Below are 24,229 nucleotides of genomic sequence, written 5' to 3'. Positions count from 1 at the left end.
TGTTGGCGGTCTTCCGCTGCATAGAGAGATTCTGCGTGTCTTGTCGTGGCTACATCGCCATGATGACCGCTCTCCATCTGCGTTTCCTCGTCTCTGCTCGGCTTTGATCTCTGCCATGCTCCTCCAACTATGATCCAGGCCACGGTCGTCCCCGCGTCGATTTCGACCTCGCAAAGCCCTGTAGAACAATTCCAAGAGTCCATCAACGCCTCAGAGCCCGCGCGGGAACACTTCCTCTCAGTAATGCCTCAGCGTGTCCATCATCCTTTTATCCTCAAAACCCTTCGAAGGTATCCCTCATCTCCCATCTCTTCCCCCCTCAATTCACCAACCGATAAACCCCCAACCCCACCAACACCGCACTCATCCCCACAATCCCGCCCCTCCTCGCGCCCAACCCGAACCTCGACCCGCTCTTCAGAATTTCCAGTTCCCGTTCGCGTAGTTGCTTCATCCCGGAGGCGTAGGAGTAGATTCCGAGACCGGTGAATGCGATGGAGCCTGGAGGGATGGGTTAGTGGGTTGTATGGGAGGGGACGGGAGGGTTACCCATGAGCCGGCAGCGAAGACAGTCGTAGTCTTTTTGTTGGTCTGCGAGGACTTGTTTGAGTTTTGTTTCGGATTGGAGGTCGTGGAGGGTGGGTTGGGAGGAGGAAGAGGAGGAGGACATTTTCGAGACGCGGGAGGAGTTTGATGGACGTCAAGTGGGTGTGTTTGTGGACGGTGAGGTTTGGAGATGCGAGGTGAAGCTTGGAGCTCGGCTGGAGTTGCTGTTTGTGGAAGGGCTTTCACATGCAAATGGCACGTGGGATATTGTTGTTTAGCGTTCTCTGGATAGAGCTCCTGACGCTGTAGGGGAGCGATCGATGTTTCCTCCACTGGTAAGGAGTCAATACTTCGCTATGGACCTCGACGTCGTCAGACGTCCAACTCATGCCGATTCATCGGACCATTCCTCTCATCTCCACTCACTTTCCGCGAAAATATGCACCCAAGCGTCGCTGTCAATAGTTTACAGAAATAGGAAAGGGAGAGGGGGTTGGGGGCTCCGCGCCGACAGAACGAAATCCATAGACAGGAATGTTAGGACGATGCGCTAGTTTGTGCTCCAGGTTGTGAGTCTTGCCGGCCAAAAGGCGTAGTATCTTGAGAGGGCTGAAATGATAGGTTAATAGCACCAGGAGACGGCAATCCTTCGACAGGCGCCTTGGTAGGTCTCGCATTGTCCTATTATGGTACCTTCGGCTAGTAGAGACGTCTATTTCATTGAATTTCAACCTGTTCGTGTGATATCCAAGTCGCCGCTGGCAGGCGGCACTCAGGGAGTGATACCATAGTCCAAAGTGTACAATTCCCGGACGTTCCATCTTTTGAAACCACTTCATTCTCCAGTACCCTCGCCCTAGCATCTCCATGCAACGGCCTTGCTAGAAGCCGCCAATAGGACGCCATGCCCGATCCTCACCACAGCATCCTCTAGGTTTGACACCCCGACGTTCGAGCCTCATCTTAGGGTCGTTGTTATTGCTGCGTCACATATCAGTCGAACGATACCACGGCAACGCAACAAGCAGCACCAACGGCATTCACACATATTCAACTGCAGTGTACTTACATCAAGAACCCACCACTAACGGACAAACCACCAGCCTTCTTGCGCCGCTCCGCCCACGCGCCGAAGAGGATACCGAGGAGGATGACGAAGTTGGCGGCGAAGATGTGGTGCGTCCGCCGTTGGCGGTAGGTGACGTGAAGGAGGAGCCAGGCGTAGCTGAACAAGCCGCCGAGGAGGCCGTTGAGCAAGGCGGATCGCATGCGCTTGGGGTCGAGGTCTTTGATGTTGATCTTGCCGAAGTATGCTAGGACCTGGAGGTCATCGTCAGTGGTTGGGGGCTTGCGAGGGAGTGGCCAATATCAAGCATACCGCGTGGACGAGTCCGAAGCCGATGAAGTCGGTGCCGTCGCGGTCGCTGTTGGGGATAATGTAGGGTTTGATGAAGATGAATTCGAAGAGCACGGCGAGAGCGATGAACTTGAGTCCCGTGTTACCCACCATGGTGTGGCTATGTAGGTGGGACGAGTGGTACTTGGTAGGTGAGGTGAAGCGATGTTTTGAAGTTTTGGTCTTCCAGATTTTCTTTGTTTGCTCTGCGCACGGATGACGAGATCGACCATTTTACTCGCCGCACTTGCAGTCTGTCTGCGGCGTTTGGTGTCCCTCAAATGTGGCTGTACAGTGCGCTTACCTACTGTGCCGCGTAAGAAAGAAGGAACGATGGCGTATGGATGGAGTCTTGCCTCTACTTTCACCCTTTTATAAAACTCCACAAATGCACTGCATTCGCTAATAGTAACAAAATCGCCGTCTTCGCCAGATCGGCTTTCACGAATGTCCTGAGCCGCAGCACATCGAAAGCCTTTGCTCTCTCCGAGAAGGCCATGGGGAAGAGGATCAAGACTGATCGGATGATCCAGTCGCACATCGCCACCAGTGCAGGAAGACCAAACGCCAGACGCTCGGCCATGAAGAGCTTGATAGCGATTCGGCGGTACTCGTCACTGTTCGTGTGTGTTTGCCGTACGTATTTGTCCAGCTCTGAGAGGTGGAACGCCCGAATGTCTTGGACTATATATTCGTGGTCGAGCCGGCTCTCGTCGCTCGGATAGCTGGCAGCTGCTGGAGGACATCTAAGTCGCCGCAGGACGTTCCATCGTACTTCACTGAGGTACCCCGATTTGCTGGATCTTTGCTTGACGTTGCTGATATTCTGCTTCAAAGCATTGAGTAGGGCAGGTAGGGCATGCGAACCATCCAAAGCTACCGTTCGATTCTTCTCGTCGGTTGTCAAGCATTCTCGATCGAAAGCTTCTTTAGCATGGGCGTAGTGGATGAAGCGGCTGTAGAAGGCAGGCGAGAGGACTTTGATCGTCAGTGTCCGTGAATGAGCCTCCTCATAAGTGAATCCGGGCGAATACAGGACGATCTCTCCACTGTCATGATGCGGAGGCTCATAGATCACTCTCAAAGGTTCCCTGGCGCTCTCGACGGCATCCGTGAGGAATGAGCGAAGGAACTCTTCCAACGACTTTTCATCATCGCTGTACGGGCGACCGATGCTCGTGTTCGTGACTTCGGGTCTGAACCAGACGTGGAGTTTGCGCCGAAAGAATAGCTTCCGGGCCTCCCACACGATTCGCGGGAATGTAGCAAGACCAACCCACCACCAAGCCAGAATGAACTTGGTCAACTGAAAGGCGGTCACTGTTGTCGGATCTTTAGGAGTGCCCTCAGAATACACTCTGGCAACGACCTTCGGATGTTCTTTTGAAGAGCGAAGCACGATCGTGTTGTCGATTTTGACGTTGCCAGTCTCCTGAAATGCGGTTAAGGGATCTACAGCTCGCAGAGAGTATGATCCTTTGCGGCTGTTGAATGGCGAGACGTGGAAGTCTTTATCCCATGTGTCGGTAAACACCAGCATGTTCGAAGATTCCCCAGATCGATCGTCGGTTATGTCACTGCTGGCGTCTTTCGAGCTTTCTATCTTGAGCAGGTACATCCGTCGTTCGTCAAAGGTGTTGTTGACTTCCAGAATCATGTACTTGAGGTGCGTGTCGGAGTCGTAAAGATACCAAAAAGATACCGGATTGAAGCTGTAGCTCAGGAACCGAGGCGCTGTAACGAAGTAGGCAAAAGCGTAGTCTCGATCAGTCACACCTTGAGCGTGGAGATAACGCTTGAGCTTCTCGCCGAGTCCAGCAGAATCGTTACCGCGATCGAGATAGTCCTTAGATCGCACATCGAACCACGCGGGCGTCCGGCTGTCGACGGAGAGTACATTGCTCACTTTGCCTTGAAGCCCGACAGGAACGCCCGCAAAAAGGTAGGAGTACGAGAATGAGTGCTTCTGGGGAAACAGACGAGAGTGTGTAGTGCGACTGGTGATGAGGAGAGGTGGTAAGATTGCGTCCTCAATGCTCTGCTCGCGAAAGGGCCCGCTTGGCTCATGGTGCTTGAGTTGGTGGCCTCGACGGACGATGCCACCTGCAAAGAAACCGCAAACGCCCAGTAGAGCAAATATCTGAAGGTATACTTGCACCACATCGTCCCGCATATCGTATCGCTTCACATCCTCGATAGTAGGCAGACTCCAGGCACCAGACCAGAACGAGTAGACGTAATGCAACGCGAGGAACAGGCCAAGATCCTGGTCCCAGGTTAGGTCACCTGTGAAGATGCGAACGATCCATAGCGGTTGGAACAGAAGCACCCGAGCAGCAAAGGTCCTGTGAGGCTCCGTGAAGATGCTCCAGAACAGCGTTGCAGAAGCCCATATAAAGATGAGAACGGTTGCCTTCGAGGGTCCTGTTTCGGTCTTTTGGGCGGCGTTACCTGCTCCCATTGTATCAAGCCGTGTGCCAGGCCACAATAAAAGCCGATCAGATGGGGTTGGATGTGGCACTGCAGGCGTTCAGTTGGATGGATTCTGTGCGCTGCCGCATCTTGCACGACAATGATCCGATGATGTCGTCGCTGGCCAAAAAAGACTGGCGGTGGAATCCGCGGACCCGGATTCGCAGAAGAAACTTGTGGGACTCGTTGAACATCGTATTCCTCCTTTGCCAATAATCTCTTCTCTACAATGAATATCAATGGAGCAGCAGCTACTACAATTTGAGGGCTTCGGTCTGACACACCACTGCGTGTTGGAGATGCACACCGAAGCGCGTCCCAGGTGAAGATGAAGCGCCATCTTCAAGCGTGAGGCGGCCCATCTCATCACAACGCTCACCTGAACGGCACCCGCTGCCTCGTCCATTCTTCCCTGGCCAGTCGTGAAGACGACAAGAAGATGCCAGCTTGAAGGTGACAGGAACACCTGTCCACCACCTTGTCAACTCTACTCGATGAAGATGAGGCAAGAGATTGCGAAATTTGACAGGACCTCCACCAAAGCCCTCCATCCTGGTCGACAGATTCCAACCAACCGCGGCTGCGGTTTCTTCAGAGACAATACTGCGTTAGGTGGGAAGGAGGAGATACCGCAGCGAAGTCGATGGCTCAGACTCGTCTTCGATGAAACGACGACGACTCTGGTAGCATCAACCGGTTCGCTGTCAAGCAGCCGAAATCCCCGTTTCGGCATTTTGGCTGATCGCATCCCCTGAGTTGGCCAGTGTGTTCTGTTCCATACGAAGGGTCGTCTAGGATGCTCCCCGTAATGGGCTGATTGAATTACTTTTGGCACTCGAAGAGTCCAAGATCTTGGAGTGATTGTACGAGCCCGAGATGCATTGACTGCCAATACAAGTTCAAAGTTGTCGCCAACAGCCAAGACGACACTTCAAGGAGAAACCGGCAAGTGCAACATTCCACTTGGACGGTTCGGCACCACCGTTGAACGGACTGGCAGCGATCTGCTTCCGGCCAATCAGTCCAACGACTTCGAATTGTACCTGGCAGCACCTAACTCAAACCAAACAACACCCCATCCCTCAAGCAAGGTGGTGTCTGAAAAAGTTCGTACCACGTTGTCTACATCACACTCTGGCAGGGATGACCGTGTATGAGATGCTGGAGATCGGCAAGGCCGGTTCACTCGGCTTGTTGCTTCCTATAAACACCACCCGCGGTGTTTCGAACGACAATGGCTCTTGAGTATTAAAGGTCCCTTACCGGCACATCCTCCGCGCGCAATGCTGTTTCATCCACAAGAAGGGCATCATCATCGCGAGCATTGCCTTCACTGCAACACAATCGTTGTGAGTGAGCCCAGAACACTCAGCCCTTGTGTGCCTGGCAGCTAATCTCGCACGAAAAGTTACGTGCCTAGACAGCATACGATATCCCGGTTGAACGACTTGGCCTATAAAGACGGAGACAGGTACACCTGCGAAGCAGAGTAGCTCATCTTGAACTGCCCAGGTTCTTCTCACCATTGGATGACTTGGCCACATTGTTGAAAAGACGAATTGCCGCACTTGATTACCTCAACTTATTCTTTCCTCCGCCCGACGGCTTACTGGGCGCCCAACATGCGCGCAGCAACTCTTCTCGCCCTCTTGGGCGTAGCAACCGCTCATTTGATGGAATTCCTACGAGATGTGCCTGATGGGTGGAAGGAAGTTGGTCGACCACTTCCAGAGGAACGACTCCTGCTACGGATAGCAATGACTTCGCCAAACCAAGGTCTGTTTGAGCAAACACTGATCGATATCTCAACACCTAGGAACGCCAAGTACGGCAAGCACATGAAACGCGATGAACTCAAGCTCATGATGAGGCCCACTTCCGAGGCAACTGCGTCAGTGATTAACTGGCTGTTTCAATCTGGTGTTAGCCGAGACGCTGTTGCTGATGATGGCGAATGGATCAACTTTGTCACACCTGTCGAACTCGCAGAGAAGTTACTGGATACGACGTTTGCGCTGTATGAGAACCAGCGTGGGGACAGGAAGGTCCGTACGTTGGAGTACTCGGTGCCTTCAGAACTTCACCAGTACGTATGGCAAGACATATAGTGTTCAAACACAACTAATAATCCCCAGTTGCATCGATATGATCCAACCAACAACCCGCTTTGGAGAGACACGAGCACAGAGGAGCCAAGTCCTGGACGTCAAAGTCCTCGGAGCCGCACCTTTCTACACGAAGCCATCTCAGTCTGGAGCAGGGACTTCGCAATCTCAATCTCAGTCGCAGTCTGGAGCCGGATCATCGCAGTCACAATCGCAGTCACAAGCTGCAGCAGGCTCCAACTCTGCTGCCGGTGGCACACTTGGTCCCGCCGCTGGCGATAATGGCTGCAATGGTGAAGTCACACCTGCCTGTCTTCGTTCTCTGTACAACGTTCCAAATCATGTTCAACTCGACAACGGCTCGTGCGGTTTCATGGCCTTTGCGAACTTCCTGGAGCAGTATCCTCGATTTGCTGATCTCTTGGAATTCCAGGAAGAGTACTTCCCCGCCGCGTATGGTACAAACTTCTCCACGGAAAACATTGCTGGTGGCCTCCACGACCAGAACTCTCCCGAGGATAGCACAGAAGGCAACCTTGATGCTCAGTATCTTCAAGCTCTCGGCTTCCCTGTCAATATGCACTCTTTCTCCACAGCCGGCAGAGGACCATTGGTTCCAGACCTTTCGCAACCTAACGAGAGCACGAATGAGCCATATCTGGACTTCCTGAACTACGTGCTTGCCCAACCGGATGAGGAGTTACCTCACACACTAGCCATTTCGTACGGCGAAAACGAACAGTCGGTGCCAGAACAGTTCCGCAAGACTGTCTGCAGCTTGTTTGGCCAGCTCGGTGCGCGTGGTGTTTCGATCCTGTTTGCATCTGGAGATACTGGGGTCGGTAGTGGCTGCCTCACTAATGACGGCCGCAACCACACGAAGTTCCTGCCAATCTTTCCTGCATCCTGCCCCTACGTTACCGCTGTCGGAGGAACAACTGGCAGTAATCCTGAAACGGCTGTCACCTTTTCCTCAGGCGGGTTCTCCGACACCTGGCAACGACCAGCCTACCAAGAGAAAGCCGTCACTGAGTACCTGGCTCAGCTCGGCACGACCAACAGCGGACTGTTCAACAGAGGTGGACGCGCGATGCCAGATGTGGCTGCACAAGGCTTCCAATTCCATGTCATCGACAAAGGTGAAGATAAGCTCATCAGCGGGACATCTGCCTCTGCACCAGTCTTCGCCGGCATCATTGCCTTGATCAACGCCCAGCTCGTCCAGTCCGGCAAATCACCCCTAGGCTTCCTCAACCCCTGGATTTACAGCGAGGCCTACCAAGCACTAAACGACATCACTAACGGTGGTTCATCGGGCTGCGATGGCACTGATCAGTACTCTGGTCTAGCCACGCCAGTCATTCCGGATGCTTCATGGCAAGCGGTGCCCGGTTGGGACACTGTGACCGGCTGGGGAACGCCCGATTATGAGAAGTTGTTGGCGTTGGCGTTGAAGAAGTGAGCGGGCTTCCATCTCGTAATGTCTCTTTACCTAGTTAGTTTCGAAGCGGTATTTCTACATGAATGTTATGGATTTTCACATGTGATGCCACCTAATAGCCCCACATGTGACACAAATGGACAGATGAATGAAAGAGATGACGCTCATGTCGACTGAGAGTGGTGGGATGTGAGTCAGTCGGCGGGGATCGGGAGGGAGCGTCACGCGGGTGTGGATTTCGAGAGCGTCGTTTGGTCCACGGCTTGACAATAGCCACTACAATACCAACGCGACCACTCACCAAATATCTTCCTCTACCCACTCCATATTTTTCTAATGGAATCGGCCGTTCTGCACAGCTTTCATCTCTCACGAAATTCGCACCCGCCCATACAGTAATCAACACCATCGTCGCTGCCTGGCTGCAGCCGAACAACACCAACCCACACGAGAGGCGAAAAGGCGCAGAGCCTCGCCAACCGAACGAACCTATAATCCAATACCTCAACGGGCACTATGCACGACTTGAGAAAACAAGCGCTCCTGGAGAGCGGCAAGACCGTCTCGCGCAAGGCTCGCTCCAAAGAAACCACACCGCCTACGAGCAGGAATATCAGCCGCGGCAACTCCGCTGTCCCGTCACCACGCGGTTCTCGTGTGGGCAGCAGACAGGGCTCAGACGACGAAGGCGACTTCAGCGACGATACGGAATGGAGCACCAACAGCATTGACGCACTCGTCGCGCCTGGCGAGCTTGACGGCGATGGAGCAGGTGACGCTTGGATCGCTGACCTGGAGGATCGCATCAACGCCATTACCGATCGAAAGAGGAGCTCGACAGAGGGTAGAGAACAGCAGATGAGCGCATTCATCGCGGCCTTAACGCGACACTTTGCGCGTGAGGAGCTGAGACCTAAAGTTGAGGAGCTTTTGCCGGCGCTTCTGAAGTGCGTGAAGAGTGGTCAGTCGGAGAGGGAGATCATCTTGGCTTTGAAGGCACTCGCGATGATTCTGATCACGGAGCCGTCTGAGACAATCTACGATGCTGTGGAGGGCCCGATCAAGACCACGATCAACGATTCTGAGCACCCGGCTGCTAAGGTGGCTGCCATACACGCACTCAGCATAGCGACATTCTACGGCGGGGCGTCGCTGGACGAGACTCAAGAGGTGATGGACTTCTATCTGGATATTGCATCGACAGACGGGGCTGTAATTGATGAAGCAGACAATGGCAATATCGTGGTGGCAGCGCTCGAAGAGTGGGGCTTCCTGGCGACTCAGCTCGACGACGTGGAGGACTTGACAGAAGCGGCAATGGACACTTTCGTCGATCAGCTTGAGTCCAGCGACGTGGGTGTGCAGATTGCAGCAGGCGACAACATTGCGTTGCTCTACGAAAAGAGCTACACCGAGGCGGAGTCAGACGATGAGCCAGAAGACGCAGATGAAGAAGACGAGGGCGGAAACCGCATGGTGAAGCGCTACACTGTCTACCGCCAAACGCACCAACTTCAGCAAATATTGGAGAGACTCGCCAAAGCGTCATCCAAGAGGATTTCCAAGAAAGACCGGAAGCACCTACACCTGGAGTTCAACGACATTCTCGGCACAATCGAAAAGCCAACCCGTGGCCCGCGCTATAGCACAGCTCTGGACATCGAGGGCCGCGAGTTGGGCTCGAGAATGAAGATCAACATTGCTGGAGGTGGCAAGATGACTATCGACAAGTGGTGGAAACTGCATCGGTTGAACGGATTGAAGCGTCTGCTCCAGAGCGGCTTCATGGTGCATTACGAGTTCAATCAGACAGTCTTCGACAGCCTTCCCGTTATCGTGGAGGATGACTAGACGATTGCTGGACGAGAAGAACGCAGGAATGGCATACGAACACAGGTGTACTTTGAGCGAATGAGACTAATGAATGAGGCATGAGCGATGACTGAGCGATGAGTACACAAAAACGCATGGGCCATATCCATCCTTCGATAGAGTAGGAGCACGGAAAAACTTCCTCTTTACCTGACGACTTCGATCTTTACGCTTGATTTGATCCGACTTCGCCGTCCTACTGATCTGCTACATGCCTTCTCATTCCGGGGTCACATTGACAAGCTCTTCCTCTCTGCCCAGCTTCACCTTGAGCTCAACAAAAGCGTAAACACCTTGTGTGGAACCTTTACATCAGCGACCCTACAGGTTACCCCGCCAGGAGAAGCAGTTTGACATATTTCTCGTTCCCGTCCTCATCCGTGAATTCTTTTCTCCTTCTCAACTTTCACGTATCTCTTCTGAGTCACATCCTGCAACGAACACCCAACATCGTCCAACTCACCAACCAACAAACACCTGGTACGACAACGACCACAATGGAAGGCTTCTCAGCGGCAGAACAGATGCTCTATCAAGGTACCCAACCAACACTATCTGCAAAACCAACGTTTGCATGGCGGGTGTTCACTTGCTTCCCATGCCCTCTTTTGCAAGAGGGCGAGCATTTGAGCTGAGATAATACCGTTGGAACCTGATCAGAGTTCATACCTGCGCAGGGACTATGCCTTTCTCCCCTTCTAATCCCCCTCTTCCCCTTTCTCCTCTTGATGGAAGGGGTGTAGAGTTGTGTATTGACTTCTGCAGCGTCATCATCATGTCGACGGACAAGATTACGTTCTTGACCAACTGGTGGGGCTTGTCGACATCCTTTCTAGTGTCATTGAAAAGTGTGTAGGGGCTAACGTTAGGATTTTGAAGGCACGCCACGCCGTACCATGCCCCATTGTACCTCGCTCAGGCGAAGGGGTATTTCAAGGAAGAAGGGATCCAGGTGGCGATTTTGGAGCCGAATGATCCTAGTGTATGCTTTGAGAAGGACATTTGATGAGGAATAATGGCTAATTGAGGTTGTGATAGGATGTGACTGAAATCATTGGGTCTCAGAAGGTCGATATGGGGTTCAAGGCTATGATCCACACCTTGGCTGTAAGCCTCCTCGAGTCTTGTGTCCATGAGGAACATATCTGAGAAGAACATTTCCTGACATGCCACCAGGCCAAAGCCCGCAACTTCCCCATCCAATCCATCGGCTCCCTCCTCGATGAGCCCTTCACCGGCGTCGTCTACCTCAAGGACTCGGGCATCACCCCCGACTTCCGCACCCTCAAAGGCAAACGCATCGGCTACGTTGGCGAGTTCGGCAAGATACAAATCGACGAGTTGACTTCCCATTATGGTATGTCCCCCTCGGACTACACCGCCATCCGCTGCGGCATGAACGTCTCCAAGGCCATCATCAAGGGCGAGATCGACGCGGGCATCGGCTTGGAGAACGTGCAAATGGTAGAGCTTGGGGAATGGCTCTCCTCGCAGAACCGCCCCAAGGATGACGTGCAGATGCTCCGCATCGATGAACTTGCAGAATTAGGGTGTTGTTGTTTCTGCTCCATTCTCTACATCGGCAACGAGGCCTTCCTCGAGGCTCATCCCGAGAAAGTCCGCGCATTCATGCGTGCCGTGAAGAAAGCCACAGACTTCGTCTTGAACGATCCAGAAGCCGCATGGGCCGAGTACGTCGACTTCAAACCCGTCATGGGCACAGAACTCAACCGCGAGATCTTCGAGCGGTCGTTCGCGTACTTCTCCAAGGATCTCCGGAACGTTCAGCGGGACTGGGAGAAGGTGACCAAGTACGGGAAGCGTCTGGGTGTGCTTGACGCGGATTTCACGCCGAACTATACGAACCAATTTCTGGAGTGGGCTGGCGAGGGCGAGCAGGTTGATCCGACCGGCGATCAGAAGAAGATGGTGGAGTTGCAGAAGGAGGTTGCAGAGAAGGGTGGGTTTAAGAGGTTGGATGTTGAGAGGGCTGTTGCTGCTTCTGCTTGAAGACTGCAAGGGCTTGTTTTCTGACCCGATGGCCTCGAATGGTCTATTCAACTTGGCTTACAGTTTGTCTGGAAGTATTGAAGCAACAAGGGATTTGATGTGATGATGTGATGGCTTTAGCTTGCAAGGCACACTTCCATTCGTTTTATTTGATATGTACAAGCCTTAAAGCAAAGCTCCAACAACAACACACATACATGCTTCGCACACTTCCTGTTGAAAGGTCGGGTATAGACTTGTTTTTCTCCTTTGGACAGCTATGCCACCCACGCCACCTCGAAAAATGCTCATCACAAACTCAACTCGAACCAAACCCTGGTGTTGAATCACCACACCCAATCCCTCTCCACAATCTCAAAAACACCCCGCTATATCTTCCCATCCCTCTCCGCCGCCAATCTCAAAATATGCTCATTGAAGAACCACCTCCCCAAATCCTTGCGCTCAATCTCCTTACTGCCCTTCACCTCCGCTAGACAAACCCCCTTCGGCGCCCCACAAAGACACTCAAACCCCCGATCCATCTCCCACTCCGTGCTGGGATAAAAGAACGTCAACGCATCACCAGGTGCAATCCCCCGATCCCTCGCCACGCGCACTTCACCCGCCAAACCATGCGGTCCAACGCCGAGGATCTCGCCGTTGCGGTCCCCACCCGGTGGGGATTGCGGGTACTTCCCCGTCGTCGGGTCCGGGGAGAATGTATGCACCTCGAGGGAGGGCGCACAGGAGTGGTTCATGTATAAGAGGGCGGATTGGGGGTCTGTGTGCGTCGTGGCGGAGGTTTGGATTGTTTTCCAGATCGGCGAGGGTTGGGGTTCGTGAGAGGTTATGTAGGCGAAGTGGGCTCCTGCCGGGAGGGAGACTTTGGAGACGACGCAGAGGCCTGCCGGGGTGTGGACGAAGGCGACGAGGTTTTGGAGGGAGTTGATGGTGAGGGGGTAGGCGGATTCTTTGGAGTGGAGGGCGGTTACGTCTTCATTGCTGGTGGTGGTTTGGGTGGTTGTTTGTGTCATGGTTGGGGGTGTAGGTTGTGAGTTTTTCGTTCTTTAGATGGGGGAAGATTAGGGAAAGACAGTGAATTTCTTAGAGAAAGAAAAGAAAAAGGTACACAAGATTTCTCGAGATTCAGATCTTTGTGCAACCGAGCTCAAAGATGCCCCAGCCGGCAGCCATTGGCTCGTACCTTACCTGACCTGGAGAGAGCAGAGCAGCAGCAGAGATCCAGATCGCCGTGGTACGTGGGGTTCAACACATGCAGCAGCGAAATGTAGACAGCATGGGCAGCAGGGACCTCCCTCCGATTGACCGAGCGGGTAAAAAGAGCAGACAAGTCCCTTCTTCTCCACGGCAATTGCCAGCAGGTGCATGTGATGCTGGGTTTAAAGTTCTTCCTAACATCTGCAGGAAAGCGTGGGAGGGCTGGCTTGGCAAAGAGAGAGACCGAGTTCTTCCGCAGACTGGCACTGTGCCGTCGAGGATAGGCGAGGCTATGGTGCTGCTGAGGAGGGAATTGCTCATCGGCCGGGAGCTGTGGTGCTTTTCTTTGACGTTCTAAGATCTGCCATTGTGGGCCTTTTGCGGGAAGCTGGACTGGAGCTTGCTTGTGGACGGGGGTGATGGTGGTGAGGGTCAATGGAAGGACTGGACATTTCTTTTGCGTGGATAGTGATGAGCTTGATATATGTGGTTCTCGTGTACTCCAGCAAGGTGTTCTCTACTCTTTTCGTGCTCGAGTTGTGGCTGTTGAAAATGTGCCAGCAGCGAGGTGTCTTCCTGAAGTGGTCTATGCTTTTGCAGGGATGTGCTTTGCCGAGGCTTTAGCTACCCACGGCATTCACTTCACCTCGTCGTGAGATGAATTTACGACCTCCTTAGATCCGACTGATTTTCGATGATTGACGTCTTTTCTGTCAATTTCTTGGATTCATCGAAGACTATAGATGCCCCCGATGACGTGCGCAGTCTCTCAATTGCGCAGAATCATGTCTCGTCATCCCAACGTCAAAAGCGTCTACTCCTCTCACCAAGTCCCGCTGCCGTCCAAAGACTTCAACTCACTTCTTGCCTCCAATTATCATCACCATCGCTCACTTCCCCTTCGTTCCACCACTCTGTCGTCTCTTCGCAGCCCCAGCAGCATTCGGCTTCGCATCCTCTTCGTCCTTCCGCCCCTTGCGCGTCTTGCGAGGGCTGGCGTTCATCTTCCGCACGCCGCTCAGGACAGCATTGCCCACGAGGTCTTTGAGCTCTTGCCCACCAACTCTGCCTTTCTTGACTGTAGGTGTACCGGCGGCGGACTCAGCACTGGGGGATTTGCCGCGCTTGGTACCGGCCGTTGGGCCCTCTGTTGCTTTTGCCTTTGCCTTTCCCTTGCCCTTGGCCGGCTTCTTCTTTGGTGATGGCGTGGTGCTCTTTGGTTTTTGCGGACTGTCCTCGCGCAGTGCGTCGAAGTTCCAGTTAGGAGGCTCGTCGGGGTCGTCGTCGGGTATGGCGGTCTCGAGAGTGATTTCGTCTCCGTCGATCATGACAACCTCTTCCGGTTCCGGCCTCTTCTTCTTCTTGCTGTCCACCTTCTTTGCTTTTCCTGATGTTTTAGACGCCGCCATGATGATGACTTGAGGTGAGGTCTTCGGAATTGGAGGGGACGACTTCTTCTCAATTGAGACGTCGGTGAGGGACGAGTCGCTCTCTTCGACGGCTTTGGTTTGCTGGGACTTGTTGATTTGATTCACACGTGATTGTTGGCTTGTTCCGATGTTGTCCTTCACGTGGGCCACCTCAGGCTTCACGAGATCCGTATCCGAGTCACCGGGTCTCTGTTTCTTGATTGATGGTTTCTCCGTGTTCGCGCCTACCGCATAAGTCTTGTCGAGCAATGACAAAGGCACCTCTGGGGAACTCGACTCGTGGCGGCGCTTTGCGTGTGGCTTGACGTTGGGTAGAGGCTGTGAAGTTGAATCAGTCAACGCACGAGCTCCTGTGACAGTGTCTGCGTCTTCTGCCGGTCGTTGCGTGCCGTCGGTCTTTTGCGGAGACAAGTTTTTGAAGCTCCACGACTACAGAGAGTGGTCAGCTGAGTTGTTAAAAGTGATCAACATTAGACTCACCTTTGCAGCGTCAGGGAACTCATCATCTGAACTCGTCTGTGGTAGAGGGATATCACGCATTTGAATCGCATCGTCGTAGAGGTTAGCATCGCTTACCTTCTCGTCGCCGCTATGGACATTAAGACCCAGAGAAGACCTCAAGAACGGTACTGGAGTCGTAGGCAATGGTGAAGACTGTACATCCTCCTCATGGCGCATTTCAGCCTGCATCGTCGACTTATTTCCACTCGAGGGCGCTTCGGGAGATAGATGCTGTGGTACTATCTTGGAGATACTCGCGCCATTGTATTGAGGGAGCTCTGGCGAGTACGAAGGCTGCTCGTTCTGAAAGATCGAGGTCGCCGAAGGGCCTGGCGCAAGGAACCCGGGTGTTGCTGGTGGATGTGTCCCTGTGAATGGGTCCTCGACTTGCGTGGTAGAGAGTGCAACAACTTTCGGCAGCGATGCGTCTTCGGGTAGTGGACTAGGTTCTGGCAGTGGTGCGCTTTCAGGGGACGGAGCATTTTCAGGCAATGGAGCATCTGGTAGCTGTTCTAGATCTTTCATAAGCCCTGCAAACTCATCTTGAGCGTCTGGAACTGCTGTTTCCGCGTCGGGTGGTCGAGATGGTGCGATGGGAGGTACATCTTGGTCGGCCTGAGCAGGTGCTGCGTCTTCCAGCAGTGAATCGAGTTCGAGGGATGGAGCAGCTTCGGCGGATGGAGCGTGGTCTGGTGGTGGCGCGTCTTCAGGCAATGCGGCGTCCGGCAGCTGCTCTATATCTTCCATGAGGCCCGGGAACTCATCTTGAGGATCTGGCGCTGCTGCTTCTGCTTCCGTGGGCCGGGTTGGTGCTGTCGCCGGTACATGCTGGTCTGCCTCAGCAGTCGGTGCCCTCTCTGGGCTGCCATAGAAGTCATCGAACTGCACATCGTCGTCAGCTCCTGTGATCCCAAAGGCTTGAACGCGAAATACTCACGATTGCAAATGCCTGCTCGTGTGTCAGCTCTACGAAGCCATTCTCGTCGAAGTCAAGCTCCATGGTTCGTCGGCGGCGACGTAGTGCGGAGGCGGTAGATGATGCGACAGTTTCCAAAGTTGAGGTAGTCGGCGAAAGCTCGCTGTGCGTGGTCGTCCACCAGAGCTTAGACCGGGTTCGATCTCCTTCAAAAGGAAGGGCGTTTGCCAGGTTAGAGAATCATAAAAGAGACCACAATAAAGGAAGAACAAGACATGCAGTAAGTGCGTGTAGCTGCATAATTGCATAGTCTTTCACTAGATGTGATCTTTTATCACACAAAAGCAAACGGAAAGCGGAATCGCACACACGTGAAAGTAGTGCAAACGAGTGAATAGCTGGCCGGACAAATTAGGAAGGAACCCACGTTTCAAAGCCTGTCAAAAAGCTGTTCTGTCGGAAGCGTCATCACTTCCTAATCAATTCCTCCATGTATTATCTCGTGACATTTCGAGAGAGCGAAGCTCTCACTGTGTCCGTGTCGCAGCCCATCTACATGTATCCGTGTCCCTCTTAATCAAACATCTCCGTCTCTTGACGGACAACCGATCCGTATTCGTCGTGTCCACCATTAGGCTATACTGTAGCTGTTCTGTAATCGCGGCCGTTCAATGTTCGTGGTAGGAGTTGAGAGACTCGGAAGGGTGCTAAAAGGGTATCGCGTTTCCTATCCTCATCGACGTATCGGCCGGCGCGCCCAGCATTTCTGTAAAGGTCAGCATACAGTCGCAACGTGTAGAGATGTTCCTCATACTCTTTCCAGCCTCTGTCGCGCAGCAACAGCACAAGATCGCAGCAGGCCAGCAGATGATCTACACCCTATCAGCGCATGCCATCTTGATAGAGACGGCTCGTCTTACTGCCATGACAATGCCAATGATGAACCCAAGCGTTGGGCCAACAACCTTGACGTGGCACGGGTTCTGATCAGTTCCGCATTGGATGCAAATGGGGAGCGGGATTCCAAAGCCGCAGTCTGCCATTGTCGATTGTGATGATGCTCAATGGGTGATGGATAGCTTCAGGTTTGAACTTCGTGTGAATTGAGATGGAGCTGTTGAAGATTTACGATTAAACAGAGAATCTCGAAGGAAGAAGAAAAGATCCCAGACGATGCCGCGGAAGCCACAGGCTCGGGCACGTTGTTCTTGCTTCACTCTGATCGTAGATCTGCCATCGCGGCTATCGTGAGAGACGTTGCTCTTGCTGCCAAGCTTTCGAGCTTATTGCTTGCTGGCCGCGCTAGCGTGGTCCAATGACGCCATCGTTCCGCTTAGCTGGAACGCGGTATCCCAGTTTCTCGCGTTTATTGCCGGTACGAAAATCTCACCTCAGAGCCTCACTACCACATGCCCGCTATGCCTGCTATGGCTTTGTCATTACGCTACCTATGCAGACGGGCTGTGAGACGACACATAGGGGATGCAAACATTCTGGGAACGTCCGGCGAGACTGCGAAATCCGTCGCAGTGAAGACGTCGAGCCTGTACACAAGGACCGACTCCATGTCCCTGCCCATATCAATGGCCACAACGAACACAGACAAGGAGATAGAGGGGACGGCCGGTGCCCGGAGAGGAGCGTTTCAAGGAGAAGTACAGAGACTACTGGAAAGGAGAGCCAACATCCTCACAAGGGCAGCGAACACGTCCTTTTGAGACATCTTCAGGACCGCAGGAAACATCCTTGTAACTGCACCACTGGAGTGAAGACGAACTTGGGCGCTGCTACACCCTGATATGAATGGCAGGCACGGGGTCCTCTCTCGTCTTCAAACCCCGACAGCTGAGTGCTCGAGCACGTTTAGTATGTGACAGCATACGGGCGTTACAATCCATCCACCGGAGCAGATGACATCGCACTCGAGTTGAGCATCCTTCAATTGCCTAGACACCAGATATCGCAAAGGACATCCATGCGCGCGAGGCTCGGCCGAGCAGGAATGTGGATTGAATCCATATACTGCCCTCGACCAGTTGCGGACGTATGGGAGAGGCAACGTAAGTGCCTCCTTTATAATCTTTAATTCCTCGCTTTGTAAAGCAGATGCCATCCATCCGCTGTTTACTCTCGCGTTGCGCAGTTACCAGCGGTTGGCCAAGATGATGAGTGATCACTATTCACTCTGAACACCACTAGCGCATATCAGTGCCCCACCCGTTGATGCGGCTCGCAGCAGTAACCTCCTTCGCTCGAACAGATACTACGCGCGAGTTTCGTCCGCATGGCGTCCATATGGCGATAGTGCAACTCTCGCCCGTAACCAGCGTGGCCGTTGAGATTCGCCATACCGAGGGCGCATTAGCTAAGTGAACATGGGTCACTCCTATCTTGCTTGACGCAGATGGGAAACGCTATGCAATGTACTTGCGGCAGGGCGTTGGCGCCATGCGGAGGCCACAGTAGCCCAACGTGGCGCTCTGGTATAGTTTAAGTAGGTACTCTGGTCGCACATGGTTCCACTACAGCTCGCTTGTTCTGTACATCCAACCCAGTACTTTAACAACACCGATAAGATGTCTCACGAGCCAGGCGAAACGAGTTCACCACTCGAGAAGCTGGAGAAGATCGACACCGCCACTTCGCAGAAGCCTGCCGAACTCGTCCCTGATGTAGAGTCGATACTAGAAGCCATCGAAGTGGGAAGCGCCGACGATGGCGAGCCAGACGAGAAGCAAAACAACAAGGATCTTGAGAAGGCTCCCACTCGAGCCAGCAGAGCGAGTAGTAAGAAGAGCCGCAGATCTGTAACGACTGCTCAGGACTGGGATGGACCTGATGATCCTGAGAACCCATACAACTGGTCGACGTGGAAGAAGATGCGCCACTTCTGGCCAACGGCATTCCTTGCATTCGCGGTCACGGTTGGGTCGTCCTTGATCTCCCCTGCGAACCAGGCTCTTCAGGAGGCCTTCCACGTCTCCAGGACTGCTGCAATCGTGCCATTGACAGTCTTTGTCGTGGGCTTGGGCCTAGGACCTCTTATTGCAGCTCCATTGAGCGAGTACGTCCTACTTTCTGTGAGGTTTGGCTCGACTTGTGCTAATAATTCTTAGGATGTACGGTCGAACGATCGTGTACAAGATCACAGCTCCTATCTACATCCTCTTCCTCGCCGGCGCTGGTGAATCGAAGACCTTCGGCAGCTTGGTCGTTTGCCGGTTTCTAGCCGGTGTGGCAGGCGCCCCAGTGCTCGCTGTTGGAGCAGGAACGAACGCAGACATGTTTCTTCCGCGAAACCGTGCCCCCGCGACTAGTACTTTCATCATGATGCCGTTCCTTGGTCCATCAATGGGTCCCTTGATCGTAAGGCAGACCATGTTAGTCTATACTCTAACCTCATGCTGATGTATAATACTTAGGGCGGCTTCGCAGTCTACTTCAAGAACTGGCAGTGGACAGTCTGGGCCAACATCATCATCGCCGGCTTTGCATTTCTGACCTGCCTGCCAATGAGCGAGACGTACAAGAAGATCGTCCTCCAAAAACGAGCCAAGAGACACGGCCTGCCTCCACCGCCAGGACCCAACGCCAGGACTTGGAAATACTGGAAGACGCTGTTCAGCACGACCCTGATTAGACCTGGCCACATGCTTTTCACTGAACCCATAGTGATTCTCTTCGCCATATATAACGCATTCACCTTCTGCGTGCAGTTCGCATTCTTCCCGGCTTTCCCACTTGTGTTTGGAGGAGTCTATGGCTTCAATACCTGGCAGACTGGTCTCGCGTACTTGGGTCTCGGAATCGGCGTGCTTCTTGCCGCTTTAACAGCCATGCTCACCGACCGATTCATCTACCGCAAGAAACACGCGAAAGCCCAGGCGGAAGGGAAAGGCCAAGTAGCGCCTGAAGAGCGTCTCTGGGCTGGCATGCTCGGCGCCGTCGGACTGCCAATTGGGTGAGTGAGCATATCACTGCCACGAAAATGCCATACTAACATCAGCAACAGCCTCTTCTGGTTCGCCTGGACCGCCCGCAGCGACGTCCACTGGATCTCGCCCATCCTCGCCGGCATCCCCTTCGCTTGGGGCAATCTCGCGCTCTTCCTCTCTGCGTCCATGTACCAGATCGACGTCTACGGGCCCCTCAATGGCGCTTCGGCGATGGCAGCCAACGGCCTCCTTCGATACGTCCTTGGAGGATGTTTCCCGCTGTGGACAGTGCAGATGTACGAGGCTATGGGCATCGGGTGGGCGACGTCTTTGCTGGGGTTCATCTGTGTGCTGCTTCTTCCTATACCGTATGTGTTCTATAAATTTGGGCCGGGGATCAGGAAGAGTAGTCGGTATAGTGTGTTTAAGAACTGATACGACAGAGACATGCTCCGAGGACTACGTAACAAGATGGTCGCATAGTATGAATGTAATATTTAACTTTAAAGCCTTGATTCTCTCGGAGCACCCAAGTTTTGAGATAGCAATACCCGCCGAATCTCCTTCCACGCCACGAACGTCAAGTGGATCTTCCCATAATCAAGCGGCTTCGACTGCGACCCCGACCTCGCCACCACGATATCATTCACAGGATCCACAAACAGCATCTGCCCATGAATCCCCACGGAAAAGACCACCGACGTCGGTTCGTCGTGGAACCAGCACGATCGATACGCCAGACCTTCGAATTCCCCCCCGAACACAGAGCTCCGGCCACTTGCTCTTGGCGAACGCCTCCTTGTCGCCCTTGGTCATGTCCCGCAACCACTCGCGAGATACGATGCCCCTGCCTCCATCGGCGACCAGCTGGCCTACGCGAGCGATGTCTCTGAGAGTGGCGCATAATCCGGACGCGGCGCGAGTGTTGCCGCTCTCGTCGATGGTCATCAGGGCATCGCTTTCGGCGCCCATCGGTTGCCAGAATAGTTCTTGGAGCAGCTGGGCGATGGTCTTGCCGTGGCCTATGGCTCGTTCCATCACCCACCCCAAAATCTCTGTGTTGACACCGGTGAACTCGAAGCGCTCATCCTCCACCCTCTCTGGTCCAAACTTCGACAGGAAATCTCGAACGTTCCGAAAAGGCTTCCCCTCGTACCGTTTCCAACCCGCAGCATACTGATACACCGGATCGTTATCGTTATACACCACCCCCGACCGCATGTCCAGCAACTGTCGAATCATGACGTTGCGAAACGCTTGGGATACCTCTGGGACGTGCTTCGTGACCAAATCGGCCGGATCCAGCTCGCCGCGATCCACCAGGATGCCCGCGAGGAGGCCCATGACGGACTTGGTCACAGACATCATGATGTTTTTTGAAGTTGCGGAACCTCCGTTGGCGTATTTCTCGTAGACGATCTTGCCTTGCTTCAGGACGATCAGGCCGTCGGTGGAGGAAGTCTTTATGTACGCTGATAGGTCGAGGATGTCGTTGTCGACTCGGATGTGGAAGGACGTTTCCAAGGGTAGTGGGGCGCTGGGGAGTGGGTGAGGTGTTGTGGATCGTTGGATTGTTCGTGTCTTGAGGACTTTGTCGACGTTGATGAAGCTCCATTGGTTGTGTGGGTATACGCGCCAGTTGGAAAGATTTGCCATGATTTGTTAGTAGTCTGGTCAGAGTATCAACTGCAGGACATCTTCTACACTTATGTCAACGCTCGGCGCACTCCTTCGTCGAGGCCTGCGGTTTGGCCTTCAACACATGCGGAAGCTGAAGGTGACCGATGTGGGTGAAGCCATCACCGTTGCTCCAATCTGAAAGGCGTATCCACCGAGATGTACATGCCGGATGAGCCCAAGGCAATGGAAGTATGCGAGATTTCCGAGAATCCTGAAGCCGACAAAGGCTGAGCTCGTGCATATACCGTCAGCAGGGATGCGCAAGTACCATTGCCCTCCAAGTCGAACAAGGTATTGCTTTCACGGCGATTGTAAATTCTTCCAGGCGTACATACTAATAATGTTGTCCGCTTCCGAGTTGTGCGAGCTTTTGACAGCTACTGTCGACACCACGTTGCCGTACTCCGACCATGGAAGATCCTGACGCTCAAGACCAGAGCGTAACAATACCACCTGTTACAGACATTACAACGACAACAACGAAGATGCTGTTAGAGTCGTCCTCAAGCCCGGAGGTGTCGAACGAAGTGAAGCACATTGAAGATAGCACCCTCCACGATGCACCTGTCCCTATCCCTTCAGACTCGTCATTCCCAGAAGGAGGCGCAAAGGCATGGACCGTCGCGACCGGAAACGCAGTGACATTGCTCTGCACATGGGGATACCTCTACGCCTTTGGGTGCGTCGTGGTCCAACCAATCGAACGCATCTGCAGATTCTAACCCCCACACAGCGTATACCAGACCTACTACGAAACCCACCAACTACGAGACCATTCGCCGTCGACAATCGCTTGGATCGGTTCGCTCCAATTCTTCTTCATGTGCCAAGGCACATTGGGAGGGGGACCGATTTTCGATCGCTTCGGCGGAGCGACGATCCTGCCGGTAACGGTTGTGTATGTGTTTGCGATTATGATGACGAGTCTGTGCAAGACGCTGTGGCAGTTCATTTTGGTATGTTAGTGGAGGTGCACTGTGCGGCGATGTGCTGATTTCTTGGGGAAGGCGCAAGGTCTGCTCCAGGGCGTATCGCTGGGCTTGATGCTTGGCCTGTCAAGCGCTGCGACTCCGCAGTATTTTCGAAAGAGAAGGGGCGCCGGTGAGACAACTTCGAGAGCCAACTTCTGTTTTTGACAACAGCTCACAGCCTTGCCGCAGCAATGGGACTAGCCGTCACCGGCTCGAGTCTCGGCGGAGTCATCTTCCCAGCAGCCCTGGTCGCAATGCTCCAGCACCTCTCCTTCGGCTGGTCGGTCAGAGTATGCGGCTTCATCATCCTCGGATTAATGCTGCCTGCGAGCTTCGTCATACGTCCGCGACTGCCGTCAAGAAAGACCCAATTCTTCCTGTTCGCGGCTTTCAAGGACCGGCAGTACCAAATGTTGCTGTGTGCGATCTTTTGCCACTTCATGGCGACGTTTACACCGGTCTTTTATCTGTCCACTTTTGCTGAGCGGCATGGTATGGACCCCCAGTTGGCGAATTATCTTATTGTGAGTGGTTTCCAAGATAATGACCCCCCGATGGTTTCTGACAGTGGCCCTGTAGGCGATATTGAACGCCGCCAGCTGGCCAGGAAGGTTCTTTCCAGGCATCATAGGCGATAAGGTACACATCCTACGCAGTGAAGGCATTATCCTCGGCCTGTATGGCTGACGTGAATAGATTGGCACATTCATCCTCAATCGCAGGACCGTATACAAGCCGATCAATCAGATGCGAGATCTGGCGTGTCTTTTTGTCTCAATTCCACAGCCAACGTTCCTGTGCATTCCATGTAGTGTCTCATAAAGGATGAACACGACAGAGAGATGGATTCAGGAGTGCTGTAGTTAGCTCAGCGACTCCATTCTGGAATTGATGACATCCTATTCATTTATGCGGTCATTGATAACGATTTTGGTGTCACTATTTTGCGATTGATGTTAGAACAGTGCCCTTGACCAAGGAGGTGACGTTGGAGGCAAGTGTGGTCCGTGCTTCCACCGAGCCACCGTAACGAGAAGTCGTGTTACGAGAAACTCTCCTCTTCTCATCGTAATTAGCTTTTCCTCTCAGCACTCGAGTCAAAGAGATACTGGATCTATCCAATGGAAGAATGGCAAAGCCGACGCATACGGACAACTCTGACCACGTGTTGCATACCAAACTCTCTCTCACCCTCCGGAGGGAGTGAGTGGCGCCCATGACCTAGCCTGAATGGCCTTCCCTCCCCATACAACAGGACAGTACTTTAGCCAAATATCACCCAGGCTTAGAACGACAACGTCGCGCCGGATCAAACTACCAGACCCGGATCTTCCGCCCCCAGTTTGGCGCCAGGGCCCGAAAAATGGGCGGCGCTCGTGTCGAATTCACCCACATGCCGAACCCCACGTTGGCACTAGGGTCGCAGTTGCCCCTCCAGCGGGACGTGATGATTGCTGGATAAATTCTGGCAGGTGGCCCAAATGACCTGAGGGTGGGTCGTGGGTTATTCTGCCTTGCCTGTCTAACTGCCACACGTACACACCACAGTCGTTTCGAACGGTTCGTTAGTGCCGGGAAATTTCCCAGACAGCCTGCATAGAGTAGAGCACGGAGCGGAAGAGAGGGAAGGTCGTTGCTGATCTGTTGACTTTCGTTGCCGTATCGAGAGGAAGAGTATAAAGGGAAGACGTATCACGACCCATTGGGTAGGTTCCTTTTGCTTGTCTGTTCTTTTTCTCCTTCTTGTATACTTT

The 24,229-nt window shown here is 53.4% G+C and overlaps 12 protein-coding genes across 12 annotated transcripts; 5 read left to right on the top strand and 7 right to left on the bottom strand.

The window, feature by feature from the left end:
- Positions 1-319: 319 nt before the first annotated feature.
- M409DRAFT_52419 (uncharacterized protein) lies at positions 320-670 on the bottom strand (the record flags this gene model as incomplete). Its single annotated transcript, XM_033812072.1, has 2 exons — positions 320-501; positions 550-670. 2 exons carry the CDS (start codon positions 668-670, stop codon positions 320-322), a joined length of 303 nt encoding a protein of 100 aa, XP_033670022.1.
- Positions 671-1,427: 757 nt separating this feature from the next.
- On the bottom strand, positions 1,428-2,056 carry M409DRAFT_20359 (uncharacterized protein; the record flags this gene model as incomplete). The annotated part of the gene is made up of 3 exons (XM_033805358.1): positions 1,428-1,527; positions 1,616-1,866; positions 1,925-2,056. 3 exons carry the CDS (start codon positions 2,054-2,056, stop codon positions 1,428-1,430), a joined length of 483 nt encoding a protein of 160 aa, XP_033670021.1.
- A 250-nt stretch (positions 2,057-2,306) lies between these two features.
- On the bottom strand, positions 2,307-4,403 carry M409DRAFT_64903 (uncharacterized protein; the record flags this gene model as incomplete). The annotated part of the gene is made up of 1 exon (XM_033816277.1): positions 2,307-4,403. The coding sequence occupies one exon, from the start codon at positions 4,401-4,403 to the stop codon at positions 2,307-2,309; it is 2,097 nt and encodes a 698-aa protein (XP_033670020.1).
- A 1,633-nt stretch (positions 4,404-6,036) lies between these two features.
- M409DRAFT_20357 (uncharacterized protein) lies at positions 6,037-7,981 on the top strand (the record flags this gene model as incomplete). Its single annotated transcript, XM_033805357.1, has 2 exons — positions 6,037-6,500; positions 6,550-7,981. 2 exons carry the CDS (start codon positions 6,037-6,039, stop codon positions 7,979-7,981), a joined length of 1,896 nt encoding a protein of 631 aa, XP_033670019.1.
- Positions 7,982-8,476: 495 nt separating this feature from the next.
- On the top strand, positions 8,477-9,811 carry M409DRAFT_64901 (uncharacterized protein; the record flags this gene model as incomplete). Its single annotated transcript, XM_033816276.1, has 1 exon — positions 8,477-9,811. The coding sequence occupies one exon, from the start codon at positions 8,477-8,479 to the stop codon at positions 9,809-9,811; it is 1,335 nt and encodes a 444-aa protein (XP_033670018.1).
- Positions 9,812-10,607: 796 nt separating this feature from the next.
- On the top strand, positions 10,608-11,842 carry M409DRAFT_64900 (uncharacterized protein; the record flags this gene model as incomplete). The annotated part of the gene is made up of 4 exons (XM_033816275.1): positions 10,608-10,642; positions 10,712-10,814; positions 10,871-10,939; positions 11,009-11,842. The coding sequence occupies 4 exons, from the start codon at positions 10,608-10,610 to the stop codon at positions 11,840-11,842; spliced, it is 1,041 nt and encodes a 346-aa protein (XP_033670017.1).
- A 368-nt stretch (positions 11,843-12,210) lies between these two features.
- M409DRAFT_20354 (uncharacterized protein) lies at positions 12,211-12,858 on the bottom strand (the record flags this gene model as incomplete). The annotated part of the gene is made up of 1 exon (XM_033805356.1): positions 12,211-12,858. One exon carries the CDS (start codon positions 12,856-12,858, stop codon positions 12,211-12,213), a length of 648 nt encoding a protein of 215 aa, XP_033670016.1.
- Positions 12,859-13,932: 1,074 nt separating this feature from the next.
- M409DRAFT_20353 (uncharacterized protein) lies at positions 13,933-15,973 on the bottom strand (the record flags this gene model as incomplete). Its single annotated transcript, XM_033805355.1, has 3 exons — positions 13,933-14,901; positions 14,953-15,855; positions 15,911-15,973. The coding sequence occupies 3 exons, from the start codon at positions 15,971-15,973 to the stop codon at positions 13,933-13,935; spliced, it is 1,935 nt and encodes a 644-aa protein (XP_033670015.1).
- Positions 15,974-16,596: 623 nt separating this feature from the next.
- M409DRAFT_64899 (uncharacterized protein) lies at positions 16,597-16,932 on the bottom strand (the record flags this gene model as incomplete). The annotated part of the gene is made up of 3 exons (XM_033816274.1): positions 16,597-16,655; positions 16,704-16,761; positions 16,810-16,932. The coding sequence occupies 3 exons, from the start codon at positions 16,930-16,932 to the stop codon at positions 16,597-16,599; spliced, it is 240 nt and encodes a 79-aa protein (XP_033670014.1).
- Positions 16,933-18,465: 1,533 nt separating this feature from the next.
- On the top strand, positions 18,466-20,259 carry M409DRAFT_52412 (uncharacterized protein; the record flags this gene model as incomplete). The annotated part of the gene is made up of 4 exons (XM_033812071.1): positions 18,466-18,953; positions 19,006-19,255; positions 19,312-19,850; positions 19,902-20,259. The coding sequence occupies 4 exons, from the start codon at positions 18,466-18,468 to the stop codon at positions 20,257-20,259; spliced, it is 1,635 nt and encodes a 544-aa protein (XP_033670013.1).
- A 68-nt stretch (positions 20,260-20,327) lies between these two features.
- Positions 20,328-21,480, bottom strand: M409DRAFT_64897 (uncharacterized protein; the record flags this gene model as incomplete). Its single annotated transcript, XM_033816273.1, has 2 exons — positions 20,328-20,492; positions 20,587-21,480. The coding sequence occupies 2 exons, from the start codon at positions 21,478-21,480 to the stop codon at positions 20,328-20,330; spliced, it is 1,059 nt and encodes a 352-aa protein (XP_033670012.1).
- Positions 21,481-21,914: 434 nt separating this feature from the next.
- M409DRAFT_20350 (uncharacterized protein) lies at positions 21,915-23,162 on the top strand (the record flags this gene model as incomplete). The annotated part of the gene is made up of 5 exons (XM_033805354.1): positions 21,915-22,183; positions 22,238-22,460; positions 22,512-22,605; positions 22,665-22,999; positions 23,055-23,162. 5 exons carry the CDS (start codon positions 21,915-21,917, stop codon positions 23,160-23,162), a joined length of 1,029 nt encoding a protein of 342 aa, XP_033670011.1.
- Positions 23,163-24,229: the final 1,067 nt, after the last annotated feature.

The sequence above is a fragment of the Zasmidium cellare genome, assembly GCF_010093935.1.
Source record: "Zasmidium cellare ATCC 36951 unplaced genomic scaffold M409scaffold_10, whole genome shotgun sequence".
Taxonomy (NCBI): domain Eukaryota; kingdom Fungi; phylum Ascomycota; class Dothideomycetes; order Mycosphaerellales; family Mycosphaerellaceae; genus Zasmidium; species Zasmidium cellare.
This window is presented reverse-complemented; position numbering and strand designations above follow the sequence as displayed.